General features: G+C 41.6%; 1 protein-coding gene across 1 annotated transcript; it reads left to right on the top strand.

The window, feature by feature from the left end:
* Positions 1–6,425: 6,425 nt before the first annotated feature.
* On the top strand, positions 6,426–15,373 carry FBXO5 (F-box protein 5). The gene is made up of 5 exons (XM_074187860.1): positions 6,426–6,610; positions 11,754–12,477; positions 13,117–13,207; positions 13,318–13,497; positions 14,400–15,373. The coding sequence occupies exons 1-5, from the start codon at positions 6,502–6,504 to the stop codon at positions 14,649–14,651; spliced, it is 1,356 nt and encodes a 451-aa protein (XP_074043961.1). The 5' UTR covers positions 6,426–6,501; the 3' UTR covers positions 14,652–15,373.
* The last annotated feature ends 2,638 nt before the right edge of the window (positions 15,374–18,011 follow it).

The raw sequence follows: 18,011 nt of genomic DNA, 5'->3' as shown, positions 1-18,011 counted from the left end.
GGGGATGTGAAAGAAGTGGAGAAGAAAGAGCAAGAGAATGCAGTCGTGAAAGGAAATACAATGATTTGTTTGGGAGGAAAATGGGTTAAGTCCCCCTGAAGCCAAAGAAAGGAGTCAGAGGAATGGATATCTCCAAAAGGAGACAGATGGGAGATAAGTTTTCAGAAAGGTCAGGAAACTGGGCATGGACGTTGGGTCTCAGGTCTCACTTCCAGCCGTAGAGTCCAAGGGTCTCTGGCAAGACTACCTCTGATTTGTACATTGCAGGATATGAGACGGGACCACAAAGTGGGACAGCTGGAGTATCTCCAGAATCTGCAGGCGCAGAATGTTTGAACTCAGACGAGCCCAATGATCAAAGCCCCTAAGTGTGGCAGCAGTGGGGTTGGTAAGGACGACTTGGGAGGGACCTGTCCGTTTGAGAAGGAGCCTCAGTAGGAGTCAAACACCCAGTTCAAGAGGTGTTGATTCTGGGGAGAGGAAAAGTTCGGTTGGCATTTTCCCACAGCAAGGGTCTTGTAAGCATGAGGGTGGGAATGCAGTCCACAGTGGAGGGACCTGCTTAGGTAGGAAGGGCCAAGGAAGAAAGGACATCTACACAGGAGTTCAAAGGGGCTGAACCCAAGGGCAGGCTAAAATCCTGGTCAGTCAGTGCAAGGGGAAACCTAGTTGAATGTATTTCCAAAGATAATTTAATTAGATGTGCTTCAAAATGGAGCTTGCCTTCTCTACTTTGCTGGAAGCCTGGGGTCTATATGATCCATGGAAGTGCTGAGAGGAGCTGAGTGACCTTAGATATGAAAGCAAGACCATTATCTGACTGTAAGGAGATCAGAAATCAAAACAAAGGAGCAAATGGTTTAATAAAACCTTGGAGTCCCCAGAGGTTTGTTCATTAGTGGCAGGGGGCCTCTACCCTTCAGAGATGTTCCCCGGGGACATGTCCATGGGCTTGGAAAAAGGGGGAGGGCAAGCCCTTGAGAGGAGGTGCAGCTAGGGATGTGAGGGTCTTTGGTCGAATTTCAGGAAGATATCAGAGAGAGCAAGAGTGCTGGTCAATGGGGATAGAAACTGGAAGAGGGGTTTATGCCCTACATGTAGGGAGTCATGAAAGTAAGAAAGAAAGGAAGTTGCTGGCTTTCGGGGAAGAAGACAGCTGTTCTGAGTCAGGCAGGGCCCCTGCCATATGGCTCCTTTGGAGAGTTGTGCTTGTTCTTCATCCAGTGTATATTCTGAATCCAGGGAAAGCAATATAATCAACTGAGGGTGTGTATAAGGTTGGCATGCAGCCCATTTGGCTGCTTGTTTGGTCAATTCATTCCCAGATGTTATATAGGTGGGCAGGCCCTGAGGACCCTTACAGTGGATCACCACTAGAGGGAAGGAAGAGGACATAGCAGAGAGGAGTTTAAAGCTTAGGTAAGCATTAGTTTTGCACTAAATCTAAGCCCCAGGTATAAGAAGGTTGCAATAAAATGCAAATACTGTGAGGTGTAAAGCAAGTTATTGAAGGAATGGTGGGCTGGGACCAGAAGAGAGTGTAGCAGCAAGTAGTTTGATGAACATGCCTTTTATTAGGGAGAGCTACAGGAAGACGAGGTGTTGTGCTTTCCATGGGGGTTGAGTGTTGCTTGGGGCTAAGAGTGATTTTCTCAAGTTTCAGAAACAAAAATCAATCCAGCTCAACTGGGCAAGGGAGCTCAGGTCTGGATCCAACATTAAACACCTCAGTGTGAAAGATGAAATCGAATCTGGGTTCTTGGGATTATAAAAGTCATTTTAACATGAAGCCACAATGTGGATTTTTTTAAGGGAACAGGGGAAAAATAGTTCAGCTTTGATTGAAAGAGGATGGACTCAAAAAAAAAGGGGGAGCTAGCCTTACCTGAAAGTAAAATAGCACCATAAGCTTTGCAACATGTTTTAAGTGTATTATCTCATTTGATATTATCTGGGAATTGAAGTTGGAGAAGCCTAAAAAAAGATTGTCCAATGCTTTAAGCCAGAGAATCTGGATTCATGTACCTGTAAAATCACTGATTCTATATGTAGTTTGTACTAACATTTCATTGCAATGTTGTGTAAACAGTTTGTGCAAATAGCAGAGTGCTAGCACATACAGCCCCCTTTTGGGTACCTTTACTGATTAATCCTTAGGGTCATTATTTCTTTTCAGCACTCCTGTCTTATGTCAATGATTATTGATATCTCAAGAGAATGAAATAATTTTGTTTTTTTAGGTTTTTGCAAGGCAATGGGGTTAAGTGGCTTGCCCAAGGCCACACGGCTAGGTAATTATTAAGTGTCTGAGACTGGATTTGAACCCAGGTACTCCTGACTCCAAGGCTGGTGCTTTATCCACTGTGCCACCTAGCAGCCCCCAATAAATGTTTAATAAATGCTTGTTGAATTGACTCAAATAGCACCATAAAATAGTTCACTCAAAGAGCTGCATTATAGTGGACATTATGACAGAGGGAAGCCATATAACAAGTGAATGTGTAAATATAAATTCTAGCAGGGATCATTGAAGATTCATTTCCACAATTCCCCAGAGGACAGCAGTGGGGTCGAATGGATAAGAGGGTTAGACTTGGAAGCAAGATGGTCTCCTTTAAAACCCAAATCTTGATTATAAGTAAGTCACCTCTGAGGCTCAGGTATCTCACCTATACAACGAGGATAAGTACCTCCTGCATAAGGCTGTTGTGAGACTCAAATGACATATTTTAACGTTATTTAAGCTTCAGTTATGATAGCCCAATCATTTAACCCTTAATATTAAAGTTAGGAGTCTCTTATATATCTGTCACAGATCTATAGACAGAGATGTCTTAGACCTGCTACAGTAAAGTCCATTAAAATTCTTTCATTTCTATCAATATTAAACAAGGATATTCATCTCTGTTTTCAATCCATGCAATGTTTTGTTCTAAGAAGCTTTCCAGCTCACCACAATAATTGAATTTTGCACAAAACTGATAAGTATTTTTGTAGAATTGGGCGCAATATTTAACTCATTTATATTCAAGTGTTTTAACCATAGTGTTTACTTTCAACCATCTATAAAGACAGATCCTTGTTCATCTAAAACAGGAACTCTTAACTGAGGACTTCACTGACTTCTTTTAAGTTCAGATCCACTATTCTTTCTAGCAGACGTAAGTAAATGGATATAGGACAGCTCTGAAAAGTAGGGACACATCTTAGTATAAGGACAGTTTGGCTGGAATAGATCAGACTTTTCCTTGCATATAGAGAATATAACCTAATCCAACCTCTCATTGAGTTGTCATTCCACTAAACTAAGTGCATATCAACAAAATGAAAACTAGCACATAACCAAAACACGTAAAATAAATCCCAGGAAATATTGGAGAAAGGGTGGGATGGGGGTGGGGTTGGGAAGGACTCAACTAATAACACTGCAATTATTAAAGTCAAAGTCTTCCCAAAACCTCCATTTAAAGAGGCATCCAGGCTAGTCTTCCCTTCATTTCTCTCCAGACTGCTCCATCATGCCCTTGGGCCTAGCACTAGCACTTTCTTCCTTCCTATGTTCTTTTCAACTTCCTTTTTTGTGTTATCATCCCCCATTTGAATGTTGTAAGTTCCTAGAGAGTAGGAATCATTTTTCCTTCTTTGCATTTGTGTTCTCCTTGCTTGACACAGGCTGGCAGTGTCTTCATGACTCCATGGCAAAGATACTGGAGTGAGTTGCCATTTTCTTCTCCAGGGTTAAGTGACAGGGTCACACATATTAGTAAGGGTCTCAGGCCACATTGGCCACATCTCTTCCTGACTCAGGCCCAGCACTCCTTCCACCAGGCCACCCAAATGTTTGTGGACTGAAGGACAGACAGAAAACACTTATTAAAATTCTTTCATTCGGGGCAGCTAGGTGGCACAATGGATAGGGCCCCAGCCCTGGAGTTAGGAGGACCTGAGTTCAAATGTGACCTCAGACACTTAATAATTATCTAGCTGTGTGGCCTTGGGCAAGCTACTTAACCCCATTGCCTTGCAAGAAACCTAAAAAAAAATTCTTTCATTCCCTAAACACCAGCTCCAGCCTAACATCTGAGCAGTCCTGTCTCACTCTACAGACCACATCCCTTATCACTGTGTGTCTCAGTCATATTAATCTGCATGAAGTCTCTGGCTGCTATAGATTAACTCATTTTCTAGCTCTTTCTTGGTTATTATCCAACCTAGAATGCATCCTCTTCCTAGTTTCTTTCTGAGAGGGAAACTTTTTTCTTTCAAAACAGTACTGAAAGTCCCTTTAGGATACCTTTGCTGATTAATCCTTGGACTCATTATTCCTGTATTACATGTCTATTCAGCACTCCTTTAATTCACCTATTATACTTCATGTCTCAAGGGAGGCAGCATGGTACCTGCCATGGAAGAGTCGGATTTGGAGCCAGAGGGTCTGGGTTTGAGTCCTGGTTCTTCCACTTAATACTTATGTGACATTGTGCATACTAGTTTATATCTCTGGTCCTGAGTTTCCTAATCTGCAAGATGACATGATTAAACTAGATGATCTCGAATGCTCTTCCCATTGGGTGGCTAGGTGGCGCAGTGGATAGAGCATCGGCCTTGGAGTCAGGGGTACCTGGGTTCAAATCTGACCTCAGACACTTAACCTTGGGCAAGCCACTTAACCCCGCTGCCTTGAAAAATCTAAAACGTAAAAAATCTCTCAAACGCTCTTTGCAGATCTAATTCAATGAAACCTTCGTAAGAACCGGGTTTGAAGTCCTGAAGGACCCTGGTTAAGTTACTTCATTTCTCTTGCCTCTGTTTCCTACCTGTAAAATAAATGGATCCCAGTTCAAGCGCTCATGCTAGTACCCTCCTCCTCTAAACTACTTGGTTTAACATGCAGGCATTTTTCATTTTAGTCACTGCACCTCCGGCGACCTGCGCTTCGTAAGCTTAATGTAGTTAAATTGCATAAATAATGATGCACTGCACGTATGTTGTGGCCCATCCCAAGAGCTAGGTTTGTCATCGGTCCGGGCGCTTGATTACTCGGGTCTCCTTGGGCACGTCGCACCGCTGGGTCTGCTCTTGTCCGCTGGGGTCGGGTTCCGTCTCTGTGCCAGTCCCCTGCCCGCTTTGCCCAGACCTCCGGCCCCCTTCCCGTCCTTGCTACTGCCCTGGGCCTTTAGAGCCCAGACCCCGGGACGGAGCTGGCTCCCACGTGGGCAGGCCTGGCGGCAGAGTGGACGTGGGGTCAAGCCTTGCATGGCGCAGCCTGGGGGCCTCTGCGGGCCGGGCCCCCCGATACTAGGGTCCTCTTCCACGAGGGAGGCCGAATGGCGACCATTTGGGCAAGGCCCGCGGAGGGGTCGGTCCGAGCGGGTAGCGACCCCGCCGCGGGGGGCCACGGGGACCCGCCGGCGTGTGGGGGTGCTCGCAGGCCGCGTGGCCGGCTCACGTCCCGGGGCCAGTCTTCCTTAGGGGCCTTGAAGGGCGGGCCCTGCGGGGTCCCCATGGGCCCCCCGTGGTTCAGGGCCTTTATGACTTGGGTCTCCTTGGGGAGGCGCGCCGCGGGGATGGCGCGCGGGAGAAGTGAAGCCGGGGGTGCGGAAGGACGCCCCCACCCGCGGAGGCCGGGAGGGGCCCCGGGCTCCCCGGGCAGCCGTCCAAATCTTGGCGGGATCTCCGCCCTCGGCTTTGGCGGGGCCGGCAGCGCGGGACTCGCGGGGCGCGGGCCAATCAGCGCCGCCCCGCGCCGCCCCCCGCCCCCGCCCCCGCCAGAAGCGCGCGGCGGCCAGGGCGCACGCGCCACCCCGCCAACTCGCCGGGCGCCCGGCGCCTGCGCGGAGGGGCTTGGCGGGGGGAGGGCCGCGCGAGCGCGCGCTCGGAGGAGGAGGCGGGGGGGAGGGAGGCGGGGAGGCGTGCGAGTTTGGCGGAGGACGGGACCCCGAAAAGAGCGCGCGGGACGGGCCTCCGCCGGCCGCCGGAGCTCCGGGCCGCGGAACGAGGACGGCGCGGAGGGTCGAGCCGGAGCGGATGCCGTCCCGCCGCCGGGGGCCGGGCGCCGGCGGGCGGGGCCGAAGCCATGAACTTGGGCGCGCGCGCGGGCCGGGCGGCGCGCCGCGCGCGCTCCAGCCGCCCGCCCCCCGCGGGCCCCGCCCCGCGCGCTCCGGGCTCCGGCATCTTTCCGGCGCAGCTGGAACTGCGCTCGGGAGATGGAGAGAGGCGGGGCGCCCTCGGCCCCGGCCCCGCCTCCCGCCGGTGGGCCTCGCCTGCCGATTGGCCCGCTGTGGAGGCCTCCCCGCCCTCCGCCTCGCTATTGGCGGGCCGGCCGGATCGCCTGCCTCCATTGGGCCTCCCGGATTTGGGCACCAAATTCAAAGATTTTAAAAGTACCAGCTGGCGCCTTTTGGAAGGTCCCCTTGTGCTGGAGCCGGCGCCGCGGCCGCTCTCCGCCGGAGCAGCCTCCCGCCCCTGAGCGCCGCCCGGCCCGCAGCGCCCGGACCGGGCATGAGCCGCCCGCGCAGCGCCTGCTGCCGCTGCTGCCCCTGCGCGCCCGCCCCCTGCTGCAGCGGCCCGGACACCGGTACGGCCCCCGAGGCCCCGCGCCCGGCTGACAGTGAGTACCCGGGCCCGGCGGGCGCGCGGCCGCGCCGGGGCGGGGGGCGGGCGGCGGCCCGGGGCCGAGGGCGCGAGCCGGGCTCGGGGGGTGGGCGACGTCGGCCCCGCTGTCCGGCCCCCCCCCCCGAGAGGCGCCACATGCCCCCTCCCCCACCCAGACCCTCCTCCCCCGACGGGGCGGCGCGGGGGGGCCGGGGACCCCGACCCCCTGGTGCCCGGAGGCCCGGGGTGATGCCCGGCCCGGACGCGGGAGACGGGGCCCGGCCCGGCCTCTCCTCAGCGGCCGTGGCCTCGCTCCCCTCTCCCGCCAAATGCGCCCCGCCTTGGAGCGGGCCGGCGTGGGGCCGGCGCCCGAGGAAAGGGTTAAATCCGCCCTGCCACCCCAGCCTGCCGAGGGGGGCCTTCTTAATTTAAATCAAATTTGATCCTTAATCCCCCTCCTGACCCATCGCCTTTGGAGGGAAAGGCTGCGCGAGGTGGGAGACTCGGGTTTCCCTCCTAATCCCCAGCTGGGACGGCCTCAGCCCGCAAGAAATGCCATTTCTTCTTACCTAAGTAGCTCTTACTGTTTTCTCCGGCTGTAATCTTACCATTTTACTTCAGAAACGATCAGTTTGCCCTATTACCAGCCCATAATCAATACTCTGTAGGCTTCTCCCTCCAAAAGAGGAAACTTGACAGAACACTTTTTATTTAAAGCTAAATTTCAAGGAGGGAAGCCATACTGGCCAAGTGTGAGTCAGAGAGACTGAAGAGTTAGTTTGAAGGTGAATATTCTTCCCCTTCTCACTATTTTTCTGAAGGACTGAAATGTAGGAAGACTCTATTGATAGGTTGATTGGCAAAAACAGAAAACATGAAGTAGGAGTTGGGGGGGGGGTTGGTTTTACCCTGGAAATGGTTTAGAAAGTGGGGCAAGGAGGGGACCTGGTGACTGATAGCGGATAACCCGGCAGTTAGTGGCACCTAGGCCCCTGAGTCAAGGATCATGCTCATAGCCAGGCACATGGTGGTTCTCTCTAAGGAGATTTTAAACTGGAGAGCTTTCCTGAAAGGGTTTTAGAGACTAAAGACAGGATATTTTTCAGTTTTAGAGAATAAGTTCAGTGTCAGATGTAACATAAAACAGCAGTGAAAGGTTTAATAAAATAAAAATGAGAAGGGAATTACTGAAATGCCTCTTCTGGGATGTATTTTTGTTGTTATTAAATGTTTTTAAAGTAATAATAGTAGCCACATCTACTTATGTACCATGCATTGCCATTATACATTTTTAACTGATGATGACTGATAATAGAGTTCTGTAAAAGTCTTGGGAATTTTTATTACTTTTAAGAGGGTTTCTTAGATAAAAAGATTAGGAATCACAGTCCTTGGATCCATTGGTGAATGATAGGAATTTTATATACATATCTATTAGATAAGCTATCTAGTTCTTTTAAAACCTTACTTCAATTGAGCAATTTTAAAATACTTTTTTTTTAAACCTCTTTGTCACTTTTCCCCTGTTTGGGGGTGTCTCCCAATTTTTTTTTTTATCAAATCATTTTACTTTAGAAGTGATCACAAAGAAAAGGTGAAGAGAATAATTAAGACCACTGGAGGCAGACTTGGCTTTTTTTTTTTTGTCCTTAAGTGCTCTTGCGGTTCATAATCCAGTAGGGGGCGGAGGTATGACACATACAAATAAAGTAAGCAATTTGTGCTCCACCTCAATTCCAAGCCAGGCTGTGATATTGACTTCTCTTTCCTAAAAGGTAAAATTAATTTTATATATATAAAGGTAAATATTAAGGACCCTTGGTTCTAGATACAAAGTGGTCTGAGTTCCTTCAGGACAAAAACTAATAAGACTGAAATGCTCATTTTTCTCAGCTCAGCTAACTTACTAGCCTTGTGACCTTAGGCATATCATTTCATCTAGAAGAAATTTAAGAAATCACTTACTACATCTGTTTGCAGATTAGGAAACTGAAGTGACTGGAATAACTCCCCAAAGTGGCACATTAAGCTTGTGGCTGAGCCAGGGTGACCAGATCTCCTAATTCCCTGTGTTTTTTGTACATTATATTTCAATTTTCTGTCCATAAGATAATATCTGTTCTTCTTATTTTAAGGGATAATTTTGGAAAAAATAAAACATGAAAGTGTTTACAAAAGTAAAATTTTATAATCAGTAGTATCATATGTAGGGTGTTGACTTGAGATTGATATATTTAATTTTGACCATTCTGAGTTTGAGCAAAACTTTACAGAATTTGTAATTATAGACCTGGGTTTTAAAATTTGTAAGTTAAGTATTACAGAACTAAGGAAATGAATATTGAAGTGCTTCCTCTACTATGCATTTTTAAAGGAAAAGTATAGTTGGGAAGGAGTGGTCAATACAGTTCTTTACCCCATTCTTTTTGAATGTGGTTGATCAGAAAGAGAAAAGTCCCAGTCCCTGCCCTATAAGGTTACCATATTCAATTATTTTGGTTCAAGCAAATACAACATAAGTGAAAAATGCATCCACCACGTTTCTTCATTTCTCTATAGAGCACCATCATCCTTACTATCACTCAGATAAGCAACTTTGGAGTCATCTACCACTCTTTACTCTCCTCTCCTCTAGGTACCAGTTCTGTGAATCATCCCTCATCCCTCTCTATAGCTCTTGCCCTTCACATCTCTACTTTGTATTTACACCTCTTGGGACCATTATGATAACCTCCTAATTTGCTCTCACTGCTTCCCCAGCTTCTCCAGTTCATCACCCATACCATCTTGTCTCTGTCATACTCAAACTTTGAGAATCATGACTCATTCTGAGACCTTTTGTCTCCCAACTATATTTTTTTAATTTTATTTCATCTTATTCTCCTTCATGTACATATAATTCCACTTGTACTGTTTTTCAAGCTAAAATCCATATTCAATATTCAGGCTCTTTGCCTCTGCCTTTGCAGAAGGGTTCTTCCATGTCTGGAATATATGTGAATACAGGAACTGTTTCATTTTTTGTCTTTGTTATCTCTAGTCCTACCTTAGAGTTAGGGCCTGGTACATAGCAAGAGCTTAATAGATGCTTGTTGGTTGAACCATTGGATCCTGTTGATGCATTCCCTGGTCATAGACTCCGTAGCTTCCTTCAAGTGCTACCTACTATACAGATCTTTCCTGGTCTCCCAGTTCCTTAATATTTCTACATGAAATTACTTTGTGCAGGCTTTTATTTGTGAACATGTCTTAACATTCTCTCAGCAACTCCTCATATAAGCTTCTTGTAAGTTAGCTCCTTGGAGACAGGGAGATTGTCCTTTTTTTTTTTTGTATTCCTATAGTCTAATATTCAGTCAAACATTTTTTGAGCACCTGTTGTCTGCTAAGCACTGGGGATTTAAGGTAGGCAAAAGACAGGTTCTTGCCCTCCAGGATCTCATTGTGTACCAGGGGAAACAACGAGCAAGAAAATATGTACAAGTGACCTATATACAGGATAAATAGGAAATAATTAGAAGGAAGGCACTAAAATTAAGAGATGTTAGGAAGATGGGATTTTAGTTTTACTGAAAGGAAGAGTCAAGAGTAGAGTCTTGTTCATAGAAAGTTAGGAGGCCATTGTCAGGATCAAAGAATACATGGTAAGATGTTAAAAATCTGGAAAGGTTAGAGGAGACTAGGTTTGGAGCGCTTGAACTCCAAACAACATTTATATTTGATCCTAGAAGCAATTGGGACCTACTGGCTTTTGATTTAAGGGATATAGTCATATCTATACTTCAGGAAAATCACTTTGGAAGCTAAATGGAGGTTGGAGGATGGATTGAGAAGACTTAAGACAGGCAGACCTATCAGCAGGCTATTGTAATAATCCAGGTGTAAAGTAATTTGATTTGGAGTGGTATCAAAGGACACATTCAAGAGGTCTTGCAAAGGTAAGATTGACAGGTTTTGGCCACAATTTGGTAGGTAGGCAGGAAAGATGATGAATTATGTTTCGGACACTTAAGAGGTCTACTGGTACACTGGGGTAGATTTTAACCAATGATAGCTGTATAAGAATTGAATCATCTTTTATTTGGTTTGTAATTAAATACACAAATTTCTTGGATTTCTCATTTTAAAAAAAGTGCTTGAGTTCTACAGAATGAAAAGTTTTTCATTACCTGTGCAGGGTGATCTGAGAAAGCTTCCTGGAAGGAATCACCTTTTAATTGGGCTTTAAAATGTACATAAGAAATGCAAGTGGAGATAGGCTTGGGCGGGGAAGTTATTCTGAGAATTGGAAATTACTTGAGTGAAAAGAGAAAGGTGATAGAAAAGTGAGTTGAATATATTCCTAATATATCATTTGGATTCAACTGACTTTTAGGGAGGCAATCTTTCTATAAAAGTGTTCTTGACAGGACTGAAATTCTAAGGAAACAGGTGCTCTCCCTTGTAAACTGTTGTCAGAACATTCTTCTAAACTAAGACCAGCTTGAATCTTACCTTATTACCTTCCTCTGGGTTCTTAGCACCCAACCAGACACCTAGAGCTGATTGACCCTTGAAGAAACTGGGAATTTATGATAGGAATGAAGAAGAAGCACATTCTAGGCAGAACGTAAATCAATTTGACTGCCCAGTAGAGTTAGGAGAATGATGTATATAGTAAGACTGGAGAGGTAAGGCTTATGTCAGATCCTGATGACCATTAATAAGCATATTTCTATTTTCAATTTCATTAATTTATTAGCTAATTACTGAAGAAATGTTCATAGCATTTTATCTGAGTTTGCCAAGGAACAGTCTAAATTGAAGATACTGTTTCAGGCACACTGTGTCTAAAAGCAAGGACTGATTAATAAGTTTGCAGAAAAGTAGAGATCCAAACCACCGAAGAGCTTATAGAAGACATGACATGTAAAGTATATAATTAAGGTGTTAAGAATAGTTGTCATTTCCTTACAAATTATAGTTTTTGCACATTATACAGGAATAATTGCATGAAATATTATATATATATATATATATATATATACACACAGAAGTGCATGTAGACCAATCTTTTCATTTTACAATGAGGAAACTGAGGCACAAAGAGTTTTGTGTATCTAATATACACTAAATGCCTTTGGAGTCTAATTGTATGTTGTTTTGTGCTCTTTTGACAGGATACAGACAAGAGAATAAAGACAATTCTTACTGTTCTGTTAAAATGAAATGTGATTTTAACTGTAACCATGTTAATTCTGGGCCTGCATTAGCAAAGCCTGAGATTAGCAAAAAACTGGAATCTGGTACTCCTGAATATTTGGAAGATTTTTGTAAAGAGTGCATTAAAGAAGATAGAAGTCTATGCTACAGTGGACCTCAGAATGTGAATCACAGGATTGTGGAACTGAAAACTGAAAACAGGCCAGTACACAATAAGGAAAATCAAGCAGTGCAGAATCTTGATGCTTCAAGTGAATTGGAAGAGTTGGAGAGCAGTAGACTTTATGAGGACAGTGGCTACTCTTCATTTTCTCATCAAAGTAGTCCCGGTGAGCAGGAATATAACAGCCTTCTGTTGTCTCGGAATTTCATTGTCAGCCCCAAACAATGCCTTCTACAGAACGAAAACACAGAACAGTTTCCAAATAAAAACTTGTTGCCAATCCTTCATTTTGAGGAAGTGGTTTGTTCAACTTTAAAAAAGAATGCCAAAAGAAATCCTAAAGTAGATTGGGAAACTGTGGAAAGAATAGTTGCACACGGAGATTTTGGACTACATAATGTAATCGGCAGAAAAATGGGCTTAGATCAACTGGATATTCTCAGTGAACTTTTCCAGAGGGGACTCAGACATATCTTAGCAAACATTTTAAAACACCTCAGTGAGATGGATTTGATCAAGTAAGTATCTTTTTTGCAAAGATGTCTCATAGTTGCTCTGACTTGACTGTAACCTAGTTTGGAACTTTGAAAGGATTATTTTAATTCATTTCATTCTTTAGCTTAATCTGGATCCATGTTTCTGATCCCCCCCCACCACCACCACCAGTGTAGATAATAGGGTATACTCCTGGTTTTTTAGTTATAGAACCTTCTACAAACTCCAAGTAGATTTGTTACAAGATCTCTGGGACTACCTAAAGACTCATTAAGCTAAACTCTTTATCAGTAGTTTTATTGTTTCTGTATTAACTTTATGAAAATTCTGATGTATTTCACCAGACACATATTATCCTTTCATTAATGTTTTCAGGTTGGTAGAATTGGCAAAGCTTGTTTATCATTGACATAGCTTTTTAGAACCTATGTTCAATTTTGTAGAGTGAGACTTGTGTTAGAGATTTGGATATATTTAGTCCTAGTCAAGGGGTTAATGTATATATAGTATAGGTCCAAGTCATTACAAGTCATTATGGCAATGAATATAGATATTCAGGAAAATGAAAACTGTAGAAATGGAATTATTTTTAGTATCATTGTTTTGCTAGCTTTTGCTATGTAGCTATTGAAATATAATGATTGATGTTTTTACTTTATCAGTGTGGCCAAAGTGAGTGCAACATGGAAGAAGATTCTGAAAGAGAATAAAGGGGCTTTCCATTTATATAGTACAGCAATGAAAAAAACTACTGTAAGTTTTTATAGTCATTTATTTCTATTTCATTTATAACTGTCTTCCTCATACTTTTCAAAAAGATAGCTAAGTATGTCATTAACTTTTTTTCTTATTATTTCTCATAGGAAAATACTGCCAAATTTTCAACTCATGCTGCAACTAGAGAGTATGTTCTAGTCAGGGCAGCTTTAGCTTCTGTTCAGAAATCAACAGTCCAGATTCCTGGTGCATCCAAAAAAGGATCTCAGCCCAAATTAGCTGATCAGAAAATTTCTACATATAGTCGACACACTGAATTTTCTGAGGTAATTATTTTTTTTCCCTATTGATATGTATGTTAATTGTATGGTGATTCTATAATATGCATTCTAAACTCGATGTTCAGTTTTTAGGCTGAATTTTGCCTCAAAATATATTGACTCACATGACTTCTCATTTTTATAGATGATTTATTACTAAAATAAATCCTCACTGAAGGCCAAAGGTAGCTAGCTACTAGTAGTTTATTGTACATTAGACGTGATAGCCTTCTTACCAGATGCATGGCTAATATTTTCCCCTAAATTTTCCGTGGGTATTCACCAAATTCCTAGAAATCTTTAAGTATTTGACATGTAGCTCAGGGTGCCTAGCATCATATATAGAGCTGGGTGAGAACTAAAAAGGCATTTAGTCCTGTCTGTAAAACAGTGTAATACTCTCTCTAGCCCAGTTTCCTAAAGATGAAAAAATTGGGGCAAGTGACTTGGCCAAAGTTCTTCCACATCTAGCTTTCTTTGTAGAACATTGTGTTATATATGATGCAGCAATGTCTTTAGTTTCTCCAGCAGCAGGGGTTATAGTCCTCTGGTGCCACACCCAACTTCTACAAGCATTTTTAATGTGCCTATTTGTGGTGATACAAAGACCTTTTAAAGGACTTGCAAGTATAAACCATGTGCTGTTTGTCTTAGAATGGGCTATATTCTGTTTTCTTTCCCTTTACCCTAATTTTCCTCCCAATCAATTTTCATATTTTTCTGATAAAGCTTTATATGACAAACCTCAAGAAAATGGCGGGGGGGGGGGGGGACTCCAGTGAGTGTTTTAAGATCTTCCTTTGATAAGGAGGAATTTAATTTTACTCTTTACATAGTCATAAATGGCTTATTTTCACTATGCTATTAAAGTGTTGATTTTTTTTTAATATGTGAATTTTTCTTTATAGGTTGCCAAGACATTGAAAAAGACTGAAAGCCTAAGAGCCTGTGTCCATTGCAACTCACCTGCAAAATATGACCCCTATTTGCAGAGAGCAACATGCAACCGAGAAAGCTGTGGCTTTGATTTTTGTACAAAATGTTTATGTAGCTATCATATCACCAAAGACTGTTCAAATGAAAAAACCCTAAAAGCAAACTCCAAAGTGGGACCTCTTCCTGGTAGTAAAAAAAGTAAAAAGAATTTGCGGAGGTTATGATCTTTCATTTTATCAGTTGTAACTAGCCAACTATTAAAGTTGGATTGGAGTTGTTATATTAGGTGACCATAATATGGTTCTGCCCTAAAGTCTATTTTAAATTAAAAAACAAAAGTAAATATATTCTTATTTTTCAGTTCTACATGAAAATCAGTTTAAAAAAGACAAAACAAAACAAACTTCACTGAATTTTTGGAACTTGGTAGCTTTGGCATGTTTTTAGATTTCACTGCATTTATAACCAAAAAGGATCCCAATACAAAATTCTGGGCTTTATTTTAAAAGGCTAGTCCTAAATAGACAGTTAAGACCAGAATATTTTCTTAAGTGTACTTTGGAGATTCATCTCAAAAGAATGCAGTTTAGCAAAACTATTTAAACATGCTATTCATTTTCTCCAGTTATTTTAATATGATTCTTAAGTTTAAAAAATGTATTTTATATCCTCATGTCCTCTATTTTTTGAGGCATTGTTTATTTGGCTTCCAAGTAAAAGTAACTACAATTGTAATATCAGGAATTTGTCTATAATTGTTTTTGTCCTTTTCACATGTTTTTTCAATGTCAGCAAATCTGAAATTCCCTCCAGTTATTTCCAGATAAAGGAGAGGAATGTCTGTTACTGTGATGTCTTGTTTTCTTCTCTAAAATGTTTTTAAGACTTTTGTACATTTGTTATATATTTTTCCATATTTTATGTGTGCTTATATAATAAAAATTAAATGTATTTAAATATAATTTGATTGTTTTGTAAATACTGAAGCTGAATAACAGAAACTACTCTTAATGTAACGTTAATGAATCTGCCCTCTCACCAGTCCTATTTTTAAATGTTCTATACAGAATCATTTTGTGGCAGAATCTGATTTGTCATGGGCTATCAGCATTAATTTCTTAATTATTGCAGAATATTTCTATTTTACTACTTTATATCCAAATTTCCCCAAATGTATATAGTGCTGATAAAATCTATATGCGTTAAATACCTTACCTAGGTTCTGGGACCAAATATTTCCATCCTTTCTAGTCAGCTCCATTGCAAATGTGAGCCATTGGTAAAAGGTAAGGATTGACTGGTGGTATATTATAAAGCCGTCTTTAAGAATCAATTACTAAAAACTTGAATGTGAGATGTGACTTAACTGCTGCCATCTTTAAGCGGTATGTTAATTATAGGAACAAACATAATATGCCTTTACTCATTCACAAATTAAGAAATTCCTATGGCTAGTATGATATAGTAGTTCCTTATTTATACTAAATTTGATCCCCAAACCCATAAACTCTTCAAGTTATTCCAAGCCACAAGATGGTGCTCTTGTGACACTAAGAAGAGAACTTAGTTTTGTTTTTTTTCTCTAATGACTTTTTATGATCGAAAGTTTTAAATTTTAAGCCAGTATTTTTTTGAGTGACTAAAAACATTTTTCTTTTTCATTATATTAAATAATTAGCACCTTGAAATAGGGAGGATCCATGTCCCAGTGAATGAATTAGATAAATTCAAAAAAAGAAATTGCTTGGTGGAAAGGGAACTACTTAGTGATAATAACTTGAGCAAAAAAGACAAAGTTCATTTTATTATAGAAACAATAATTAGATATTTATGGCATAGCTTATTCAGAGCAATAGTATAAACACTGGCCATAAGCTAGAATCATTGAATACAAGAGCTATAAACAATCCACAGAAACCACTTTGTACAATGCTCTCTTCAGATAATAGTATCCATTTATATGGTATTTGAAAGTTTAGTAATGTAGGTGAACCTGGCACATGGGTTATTTAATAAATGCTAGGTGATAGATTGATTACTAATGAATGAATACTAGGGGAGTATTTTTCCAGCTTCACTTTATATTCTAGTCCAGAAATAATCTTCAAAAATTTGTTTTCTCAGAAGTTGCTAGTTGGCCAAACTTAGATTTCATTTTGAAGGCTCTTCTAGGTCAGTACATAGAAATTGACAGCTTCGTGGCATATGCAAACATGAATGTCTGGAGCACTTCACCGTTTATAGAAGCTACTTCTTCCCTCAGTGATAGAGATGTGGTGAGGAGTAGTAAATTGATCAAAAAACCTAGAGAGTCAAAGATCAAAAAATAGGAAAAGCCAGGCTGTGAAGAGCTTTAAATAGGAAGACTTTATTCACTCCTACAGTTTATAGAAAATAATTGGATTTGATTCTTTATTCAGTAGGGATGGTATTGGTTCAAAATTATTTTGTGTTGATTATGTGTGTATATTTTGTCCCCCTTGATAAACTTAACAGATATCCTTGAATTTTTCATCTTTCCCCAGTGTCTAAAATTGTACCTGATAGCTGTTACTTAATAAGTACTAACTTCTCTCTTTAGATAATTTTGGCTATATTTTCAATTCTCTTTTGTATCAATACACAATGCCAGTATTCATTCTGCCTCCATCAGATGGATCAATAGTATTCATGTACTATTTCTGTTTTCTTTTTCTTTTTTCCGCTAGAGGGCTCAGTAATTAGTCAATTTGATGGGGAAAGCACCACTCAATAATTAGGATGCTGTTCTCTACTACATGTCAACCAAATATTTAGTTAAAGAATAACGTCTTTAATTTTTGTTGATAGTTTAAAAACTGAGGATCTCAGGAGAGTGGTGAATACCCAACTAGCCCAACACTATAATAATGTGCTTTAATAATTGCCAATAACTGTATATTACAACTAGGAGAACAATGTCAATAGCCTGGAAATTCAGACAATCACTATAAAATTGAAGTTTGAAGATTAATGTTAACTATTCCTATGAAAAATACTTCCTATTCCATGAAAAAAGATTTGGAGTAATTCACTTTAGTTTTACACCATAATGATGGAGAGATTTGAAATAGTTTTGGTTTCCCACCTACCCACTATAAATTTTACTTTTGGCATTTTACTAAACAATTACCTTAACAAATTTGAGGTAGGGCAGAGCAATCCTTGTTAGTTCTATTATTTAATCCATTTGAGTTAATGTCTCAATTACTCCAGATCACAGTGCATCTGTGCCTTCTCTGTAGTTATATATGTCCTTCCATAAATGTTCTTAGGGGATCCCCCTCACCATGCTTGAGGCCTTCTGGGTCTTATAACATTTCTGGGTAATCAGGATAGCACTGGACTTTTTAATTTTTTCCCCCTTTGTGCTGTTAACATGAATTGTCCATATATATATATCCTTTTCCAAGTATTCATTTCTGTATTGATAGTTTATGTAAATTTTTTCATAAGTTATTGATGGTAATATTTCATAAGCTTATTTACATTCAAGATGGATTGCTCTATGGCTGCTTGGGTTACTTGTAATTTTGATTCTTCAGAGATTGTTGTGATTCTGAATT

Source organism: Macrotis lagotis, chromosome 5 (assembly GCF_037893015.1).
Source record: "Macrotis lagotis isolate mMagLag1 chromosome 5, bilby.v1.9.chrom.fasta, whole genome shotgun sequence".
Taxonomy (NCBI): Eukaryota; Metazoa; Chordata; class Mammalia; order Peramelemorphia; family Peramelidae; genus Macrotis; species Macrotis lagotis.
This window is presented reverse-complemented; position numbering and strand designations above follow the sequence as displayed.